Source organism: Sinocyclocheilus anshuiensis, unplaced genomic scaffold, assembly GCF_001515605.1.
Source record: "Sinocyclocheilus anshuiensis isolate Anshui unplaced genomic scaffold, SAMN03320099.WGS_v1.1 scaffold1053, whole genome shotgun sequence".
Classification (NCBI taxonomy): Eukaryota; Metazoa; Chordata; class Actinopteri; order Cypriniformes; family Cyprinidae; genus Sinocyclocheilus; species Sinocyclocheilus anshuiensis.
This window is the reverse complement of record NW_015555711.1, coordinates 95,714-106,124: the sequence shown is the minus strand read 5'-3', so window position 1 is coordinate 106,124 and position 10,411 is coordinate 95,714. Positions and strand designations below refer to the sequence as shown.

Below are 10,411 nucleotides of genomic sequence, written 5' to 3'. Positions count from 1 at the left end.
GACTTGGGAACATTTCAGTTGCGTTGCTGTCTATGCAGGGTCAGACAGCTCTCAGATTCCATCAAAAATATCTTAATTTGTGTTCCAAATATGAACGAAGGTCTTACGGGTTTGAAACGACATGAGGGTAAGTAATTAACGACAGAATTTTCATCATTGAACTATTCCTTTAACAAAATCCAAAGTGAGATCAAAATGCATTTGCTGTGTGAAACATGTCACTTTAGGTTGTTTATATGAGGCTTTGAGCTCTTTCATTGAATGTCGTGACTTGTGTTACATGGGACTCAAACCCTAGCGCTTTATATTATATTTTTGTAAAAAAAAAAAAAAAGCCTGCATGGAAACTGCTTTTGCAGAACTATGCAGAATCCTACTGATTTTTCCCCCAAATCAGCAAAGAAAATGTGAAAAACAGTCAGCAAATTCTGTTTGAGCTTGGAAATATGGCAGAGATTTCCTCATTAACACATAGAGGATAAAATGTCACCATTTTTACAAATTTTGGAGCATTTTTTTCAGTATATGGATATTTACCCATTTAAAATATATATATATATATATATATTCTCAGAGGGATTCCTGGTGGCTCACTGTACATTGAATGTGCGTGAGGTCAAATGTGTGTTGTGTGTGTATCGCTCTTCTTAACCCCTCTAAAACCCCGGGTGTTTGCTCATCTGCCATGCTAATGAGCTTGTATGAGTGTGTGAGTGTGTGTGTGTGTGTGTGTGTGTGTGTGTGTGCGTGTTCTTTAATTAAGACATCTGCTGTCTGGGTCAGCCGTAGGGATGAAGTGGAGACTGCCATAGGGCAGTTTTGGAGTCTGGAGTCAAACCGTGCCATGTTGTACGGGTCAATGACAAATAAATGACGAATAAAAATGTGTGTCCATGATAAAGCAAAGGAAAAAAAATCACCAAGGTTAAATTCAGGTTGGTTTCATATGATTTCCAAAAACGTTTTCAAATTCTAAAAATGCCTTGTGGTGTAACCATAGATTAAAAACTATAAAAAATAATATAGTTTCTTGAATACATTTGAGTACATAATTTGTAATCATCATTTTTAATTATTTTATTTTTTTATTATTTTATTTTTTTATTATTATATTTTCCCCTGTACTGTATGTTTGTTGCACAACATGGCTTTAGTTTGGCAGAGCAAAGTTTTTCAAATATTAATAAGCAGCAAAGCACTTTTATGATTAAAACAAAATGATAATGCCAAACTCCCAAATAAAGTTTATACACACACATATACTGTGAAATGTATGTGTATATATACAGGTGTTTTAAAGTCACTATGTATAGAGAGATGTATGTTTAAAGTACTTTTTAATATTTTAATTGATCTGCACAAAAAATGAGCGTCATGTCATTGACCTTATGAACTTGCTGTGCAATCTGTCATTAAATAATATGTGTTGCTAATTATAAACACTCAAGATTGCCTAAATGGGCAACAGTGAGAGTGTCTGCTCACAGTCCAGCACTATCCAGTTACTGTACCTCCATCAACTGCTGTGATAGTGTAGGTAGGCAGCGTGCTGCATTAAGAGACCCATTTTTATCCGTGGTAAAGGCCCTGTCGACATCCATTAACGAATGCCAAAGATTATTGGAGCAGGCCCAGTGTTTCCCACACATGCAGCCTCAGCCAAGTGCAGCTCTCTGGGGAGATATTGAGTGAGTTTCTCCTCTCAGTGTGAACGTGCCTTTTAAACACCCATACTCTGCTGAGTAGCTTTGCTGCCATTCACCTTAGAAGATCAAGAAATCTTGGTTTGTTTAAAGGCATGGTGAATTATTGATTGCAGACTTCATATGTTGATTGATTTCAGTAATGGGTTTTCCACGTGTACTGTTTGGTAGCAAGATCTCTAGCTAATAAACTATAGTTCGTTACAAACAAATTATGTATATTAAGCAGTCTGCATTGTCCCTCTGAAGTTATACTGTAGACATTTACTATAAAACTCTCCAGACTGCACATCTTCGGTGTGCAAATAAGTAATTCAACTCTGTTTCCATATCTGTCCAGCAGAATCATCCATGCAGTTGTAATATTTAAATCGTTCAGTGTAAGTACAATATGTCTTTTATTCACTGTGACATCCAATAGACTTACTTAATCTGCCGTTAGAGAAAGTGTCTTTCTCAAGGTGCTGATAGATTACAATTTATGCCTTTTCAGGGTTTGAACCAACAACCATCTGGATGCAAGGGCTGAACTGTAGCTATGATGCCATGCTGCTAAAAACAACTGGCTCAGAGTCATTTATTTATTAATCAGACTACACTGGTTGTGTAGCATGTTTTTGATTGTCTAAAAAAAAAGAAGAGTCATTTGTTTGTGAATCAGTCGACTCTAGTTGCACAGTATGTGTTTGATCCTTCAAATTAAAACTACAATTATTTAAATAATCAACTTCCAAAGCCATTTTTTGGGTGTGTGGGACTTAACCCTAGCATTTCCCAGGCTGCAACCTGTGTTGTTCAGCCACGTTGACCCTGTCCAGCAATCTTCAGCTCAATCAGAATACAATTAAAGGGAAAGGTTTGTGAGGGAGAAGTACACTTTTAAGGGAACCCCAGGTAGTGGATCAATGAGAGAGCCTTTAAAAGTTAATTACTTTTGTTAGAGGAGCTCAAAGAAAAGAAGACCATTTTCTCAGTCCCTGAGCAGATCTGAGCTTTTTTCAGGCCAGTCAAGTTCTTCGACACCAAACTCCATTTTAGGCTAGTTTACTGGTGGCATGATGGCATCCTATGACTGTGTCATGTTGAAGAGTTCTTTGTGCAACCACATTCTACTGTAAATGTTTTTCCATGTGCTTGAGTTTAGAAATTTGTTGGTATTCTGTGACTTTTGAGTTTTTATGCTCTCAATTCCAGTGTTGCCATACAATAGTTAGAGCAAAAAGACAGTTGACTAACAGGGGACATAAATGTCTTTTATGAAACAAAAAATATTTTTTTTTACAGAAAGAAATGTGGTATATTGTAACATTAATTTATTATTAATAAATTATTTATATTTATTAAAAACAGAAGCATTAAAGTGTTGCCTATTTTATGAAAATTAGAAGAAAAATATTAGTAATTTTTTCATGATCATAGACAATGTCTGCCTTATTTATTGATTTATTTTATTTATTTACTTCGTATGCATGTGTGAATTTATAGTTTGATTCTGTTCATTAACAAAGGATTTCCCAAACTGGGGTTTGTGAATTAACTAGAGGGGTTGGTAAAAAAAAGTCATTAATTGAATATAAAATTTTAAAAAATATATATATTTTTTTTTAAACTGAACAATAACACTGAAAAAAGATTAAATATTTTATTTGTTTAACTGCATATTGTGAAAATTAACAGGCATTAAAGAACCATGAACATGAGTTTGTAAAGTTGTGCATTATTAGCACATTATACATTTGCAATTATTGGTGCTTCAGACCACCCGAATACTATTAAATGATTATCCCAAATTATATTTTTTTAATTTCAGTGATTTAACTACTAAAGGGAACATTCTCTCCAATGATTATGTTCTACAGTTTGCTGCATTCCATAATTAAAGAGGGCTAAAGACGTGCTTGACTGTCTCTCTCTGTTCTCTGGTTGCAGCCACAGTCGTCTAGCTCCAGCGCATAGGCTTAAATGTTCAGCACTACACCACTGTACTGCCAGAGAGGAGCCTGTGTCTTGTTAGATGGAAAGATCAATTATGTGAACATGCGAACATGTACAGGGCTTTGCGCATCAGTTTGAGCCCCATCAGCAGGTGGCCAGTTCACCTTCACAGGCTGGTCAATGGATCTCCCATCCTGTAACTCTATCTCCTCTATCTCCATCCAACCAGTTAAAAATTCATCACTGGTTTTCAGGACCTCCTTGCTCACTGATAATTTGATTTGAGTTGATAAGTTCTCCGCTGATGTTCTGTTCAAAGCCACTCGGAGGTGACATTGATGACAGCCTGTTTACAGGTAATAGATACACTGTACATGCAATGACTACAGGCCTTCATTCAGAATCTACACTCGAGCAAGTGCATATAAGTGCATTCTGGTTATATATTTCAAGACATTATGTACTGTACATTATTTATTATGGTTGATTCATAATAATTAATTGTAAAATTACAAGCCTGTGCCACTACAGTTTCAAGTGCTCACACTCTAAAAAAAATGCTGGGTTAAAAACAACCCAACATGGTTTGTTTGGCAACCCAGCACTGAGTAAATATTGGACAGAACACATGCTGGGTTATTTCGACCTAGCTGGTTGGGTTAAATGTTTTTACCCAACATGCTAGGTTGTTTTATTTAAGTCAACTAGCCTATTGTTTAAAAATTATTATATTGCTGGCTTAAAATTTACTGGAAATTAATAATCACACAGAATTACTAGAGGCAACAGCAATAATCAAAGGATGAACATTTATTATTAAGCAAGAACACATGGACAAGATACAGGACAAATAGAATTTATTTGGGTGAATACAGCATAGTTTATATACATTTAAACTAGTTTAACAAGCATTTTAGACATAAAAATGTAACATTTAAAAGTAGTATTTTAATTTAGGTGTATTCAACCGTTCTCTGTAATCGCTTTTTACTGAAATAGTGCTAATTTGCGTGCCGGTGTGTCGCCGAAATCTAAGCCGGTGAAGGGCTGCTGTTCGCTGGGGGAACTATGAACTTCAGACCGCAGCCTCGCATTTCACTCGTAGCTGAAAGATGCCGTGACTCCATAACCTGCCCATAAACAAACAGTACTGAGATTAGAGAACATTTTAACATCAAATTAAACTAATTATAACAAATAAAATCCATTTTTGTTATGCAAGGCAAAAGGCATTTCCATCGTGTGAAACGACCACCGCTGACGCAGCTGTCTGACACCTTGTCCTTATGTTGCGTTGCGTAAAATAATACAATTTACAGAACAGTAAAGACTTTATAAATGAAATAAAATGTATACAAACCTTTATTTCGCTGAAGAAGTGCACCAAATCGGCGGCACTGAGAATCGCTCTCTCCTGTAGTGGACTCAAAAAGCCTATGCTCTGACTGTAACTCAGCATTTGGGTTGTTTCTTTGGAGACAGGCTCAACCCAGCGGTTGGGTAGAAAAAAAATAACCCAGCATTAAAAATGACCCAGCAGCTTAGTTACAGAAAAACTACCCAGCACCTGGGTAAAAAATATTAAAAATAACCCAATAAAATGACCCAACAAGCTGAACCCAGTATTTGGGTTAAAAAAAAAAAAATAACCCAGCACCTGGGTAAAAAATATTAAAAATAACCCAATAAAATGACCCAACAAGCTGAACCCAGTATTTGGGTTAAAAAAAATAAAATAACCCAGCACCTGGGTAAAACATATTAAAAACAACCTAATAAAAGGACCCAAAAGGCTGAACCCAGCATTTGGGTTAAAAAAAAAATAACCCAGCATTTTTTAGAGTGCGGGTTTACAACATGTAGGGGTGGGCGATATACCGGTAGAAATTTGTCAACCAGTAGAGATTTTGGACTGTCGTCTCTATCGTGGTTACACATTCACGTAACACTGCTGTGCTACGTGGTCACGGAAATGAGCATTGTGGTTTAAAAATAAGTCATTTTAAGCCATTAAAATGCAATCAGCAGCAAAAGACAACTTATTTCACTAGAATATGCGCGCGCTGTCTGAGAAACTGTTTCTGAGCGCTGTCAGAGAGGTGCGTGCATATGAAGACGGTGCTCATAGAGCACGGGAGTATTGAACTAAGTTGTTTTTGCCACTTTATAGGCCTTGAATGGTTAAATACACACACTCTTAAAGTGACAGCAGTTTAATATTCCTGATGTTTTTCACCATTTATATTACATTGGGTATTGGGGTGAAGAGTGAAGCTTTTGCGTAACGTGAGGACGGGTACATAAGGAGTATGCTTTAAGGAGCAGACTTATCATTTAACATGCTAAAATGTGCTATTTCACGCTAACAGTTCATTTGCTAGCTAGTACTATCCCTGATAGCACATGTACATCTCAGAGACGTCTATTTGATGTGCGTTTAGTTTACATCTGGAAGATGTATTTTTTAGAGTGTTCATTTATCTGCAATACGTCTCTAGGATGCTTCCTGTCAGATGTTAAATAGAAATTTAGAAAATGTCTTTAAGATATTTGATGTTTGAATGTATGTAAAACTCATTTTTTAAAAACGTTTATTAGGTGTTTGTACACAACAGATGCTTTCCAGATGAAGTGCTATTTAACAGACATCTTGCAAATGTATGTGCATCTGGGAACTTACAATTCAATGATGTGACAAAAAATATATATATAAAATTAAATCCTGTCAGGAAACCATATGAAATCACTGCTTAATTTGGTCTCTTCAAAATAACTTTGTTTACGTTAAAGTTATGTGAACCAATTCTGTTTATTAAATCATGTAAATTCAACACACATTTTTGTCAGTGTGTGATGAAAACATGGTGAATAACTTGCCTGGAGGATATGGTACAGTAGGAATGTCTCGCTTGATTGGTTTCTTCTGGGAAATGTTGTGCCTTTTCATAAGCGTTGCTGTCCTCTTCTAGAAGGTTTTTAAACGTTTTTTTTTTTTTTTGGAAACCATAAAAAGGTCTTTTAAAGCAACATCTTTGTTTTGTGCCAGTCATAAATTGCCTCTCATCCTTCAAATAAGAATCAAAAGCTCACTGAATAGCTGTAATTATGAAAGCAGTCTGTGTCCTTGACTGTGTGGTCTTATAGTAATTGCTCAGCACTGTAACCTTGGCTCTTTGCAAACTCAAAAGATATCGAACAAAAGACCCAGGTGGTCTTCTGATTGATTCATCGGGCTGAAGGTACTGTAGTGCTGTATCCAGGCTGGATTACATTCTCTCTTACTCTCTGTGTGTGAGTGGGAGTTACAAACAAAGACTGCTACAGTACATATATATGTAGCCTATGGCCCAGGTTACACATAATGAAAACACAACGAGTTCAGATTTATTCATAACTGTGCTGCTGTGCTGACCACAGGGCACAAATACAATATACATCCTTAGACCAGTTTGAAACATTAGAAAGTACATTTATGCATCGCAGTACATTTATGCATTATATTGAAACACTTTATCATTGATTGGCATTAATCAGCATGATTGCATTTAATTTTACCATGTGACTTAAACTATTTGCTATTTTTTTAGGAACCTTGGGAAATCTGGCTTACGGGTATCATGTCTAGGGCTGGGTGAGTAAAACAAGCTATGCTATGTGTACTATCACTGTTAGTCTCTTATAAATATCAGAAATTTAGATTAGCTTAGGATTCACTGATACAGTATATAATACTGCATGTGTCACTCTGACATTACTTTATACATTCTCTCTTCAGGCACATGGGTGACGTTTGGTGGTCAAATAACAGATGAGGTAGAGTTTTCATGGATTGTTACTCTGTTTATTCACAAATTACTGGGCAATAACATTTAGCATGCTAGCATGCTTTTGCAGCAAAGCATAAAAACCTGAATAAACATAACACGAACACTATGCTTTAAAGGAATAGTTCACCCCAAAATGAAAATTCTGTCATCATTTACTCACCCGCATGTTGTTCCCAACCTGTATAAGTTTCTTTCTTATGTTTAACACGAAAGAAGATATTTTGAAGAACCAAACAGTTCTTGGTCCCCATTGATTTCCATAGTAGGGAAAGAAATATTATGGAAGTCAATGGGGACCAACAACTGTTTGATTACCAGCATTCTTCAAAATATCTTCTTTTATGTTCAACATAAGAAAGAAACTCATACAGGTTTGGAACGACATGAGGGTGAGTAAATTATGAAAAAAAGTTCATTTTTGGGTGAACTTTCCCTTTAAGTGTAGCTTTAATCAGCCTCTACTGTACAGTAACTAAATAGCAGCACAGAATACAGTACAGATAATTACAACCATGTCATTTGAGGTTTGTACTGCTGAAGACAACATAAAGCTATAATGCCCTCTCAGCTGTCCGTTTTCTCTCCATCTGTGATCTGTCCCCATCTCTCCTCTCTCTCTGTCTTCTCTCAGATAGCTGAGCAGCTGATGACGCTGGCGTATGAGAACGGTATCAATCTGTTTGACACAGCCGAGGTGTATGCGGCAGGGAAGTGAGTACTCTTTACTGATTTCCCATCATTCATTGCTGCTGCTCATCATGAGCGATAGGGATTTACACTTATATATGAGGAGATTAGTAAAGTATTAACTCTAGTTTAGCAACATTATTATCTTTTACAGGACTGCATAGACCTACTTTTCTCACAGATCTGATGAATCTAAAAATGCTTTCAGGAAGCCAAATCATTGTTTGCTATTAAAATGTCTTTAAAATGTTTTTACTATACTGTAGCTTTTGCAACAAGGTTCGTGCTGCTTAGCAAAGATGTGACACAATAGTCAAGATTGTCGAGACCAAATGTTAAAGTTGAAGAACAAGATTGAATTCTATTCTGGGTATTTGGCAAGGATGTGTTTTCCTAAATGTCCATAGAGGGTATGGCCCTGGAGAAGGATCTAATAAATTCAATAGGTATTCATGTATAAAATGTATTATTACTAAAGGTGATATATATATATATATATATATATATAACACTTTTAGTATTAATGCATTTTATTATATATAATTAATCAATTTTTATTATTTTTATTTATTTTTATTGAAATACTTTTTATATTTATTTAAATTAAAAATGTATTATATTTGTATTTATGTATTTGTTCATTTTATGAGTTGCTGAATTGTTATACATTACACTAACATTCATACTTACTACATAATGCTGTTTACTGTATACTTTAGGTATCTATGTTTAAGATGACCTAGTGAAAGAAGTTAGTGTTTTGTCAGCAGAATTCATTTGTGCAAGAAGAGAAAAAAAGATGGAAAGCTAAATAGCCAAAACCTGCTAGCTTGCAGTAAATATAGCAGTGACGTCTTTATTTTCTGCAATGCCATGGAGCTGTAACGTCAGGGAATTGCTGATAAAGTTGAGCGGAAATAGCCTGACTCAGTGGAAATCCACTCAACGGTAAAAAAAAAGGCACTTTAATGAGGCAGACCTCACGAGTGTTAAAGGACATAACCTTATATATGTCGTTTGTGTGTGTGTGCGGAGTGTTTTTGTTGCATTTTTCATGTTTCATGCCATGTCAAGCTGGCGATGAGGCTCGTGCAGAATGATGAAGACAGCACTGTAAATACTTCAGCACAGACGAACTACCCGACCTTTATTACTTATACACATACACTCGCCGTCTTCACAAACGGTGGATTTACTCATCTAGACTGCTAGTTAAATAAAAGACGAAGACTAGTACTGTTTGTGAGTTTGTCTGAGGACATCTGCTGCCCTCTTGAGCCCACGTTACAATAGCGCTTCATTTGTTACAAGCTGTCACAAGGACTCACATTCTTGCAAAGGGATGACGAGGCCTGATGGGAGAACCATTCATGAAGAACACATTGGTCCTTAGGGCAAAAATGTAACATCTGTCATTAGAAGCTCTCCCTCCCTTCCAGTCTCTCCCCTTTTTAAAAATCTGCTCACAGGAGGAAAAAAAACATGAAGTATTTTGTCTGTGTTTACACTGGGTGTTCCTTTCATATGGCTGTAAAGTGAATGCTTCATTAGCTTAATTCCCCGGAAGCTGAGAACAGGGAATCCCCCAGTGTAGAGGACGCTTTTGCTCACCAACTGTGATGTAAGTGAGGAGGAGAAGGTTTAGGCTAAAATAATTGATAATTGCTTCTCGCTTTCTTGCAGGGCTGAAATGGTTCTCGGCAGTATCATCAAGAAGAAAGGATGGAGGTAAACATATTGATTTGCTGTTTTTAAGGGTTCAGAATATTCTCAAACTCTTATTTGATGTGATGTGCTATGTTTGTGTGCTGTTTTCTCCTCTTCAGACTGTCAGAATAACTGCTGACTTGATGCTTGCTTGTACCTTGCAGCTCCTGTTAGTTTGTGAATGACTAATGTGGAGTTTGCACTTAAGGGGACATTAACTTTTATTCATTCATTCACTGTATGCAAGCACTGAGGCGAAAAGCCACTTTCCCCCGGGGAAAGATGTCTAATTTTGGACCCAAGTTTTCGCCCTTTTTAGAAACATGGCATGACTGCAGTTTCAAGTATTCAAAAAGTCTTCTCTTGGGAGAGGAGAATATTTTAATGTGAAAATTCTAAAAAAGCAGCATATCTAGATAATCTTCTGCAAAGAAGTGTACTTTTCTTTAACAGAAATGATATTTAAAATTCAAAATTATTATATTTATTCTAAAATAAGAATGTTATTTTAGGGTTAACATTGTAATGCATTTAATGATTTTAATAAATTAT

The 10,411-nt window shown here is 36.0% G+C and overlaps 1 protein-coding gene across 3 annotated transcripts in view; it reads left to right on the top strand.

Moving 5' to 3' along the window:
* LOC107672035 (voltage-gated potassium channel subunit beta-2-like) overlaps window positions 1-10,411 on the top strand; it is a 44,211-nt gene that overhangs the window by 20,303 nt on the left and 13,497 nt on the right. For all 3 annotated transcript variants that reach the window (XM_016465112.1, XM_016465109.1, XM_016465110.1), the window contains 4 exons: window positions 7,226-7,269; window positions 7,414-7,451; window positions 8,097-8,176; window positions 9,836-9,880. In XM_016465112.1, coding sequence (XP_016320598.1) covers window positions 7,226-7,269; window positions 7,414-7,451; window positions 8,097-8,176; window positions 9,836-9,880 — 207 coding nt within the window. The remainder of the gene's footprint in view (window positions 1-7,225; window positions 7,270-7,413; window positions 7,452-8,096; window positions 8,177-9,835; window positions 9,881-10,411) is intronic.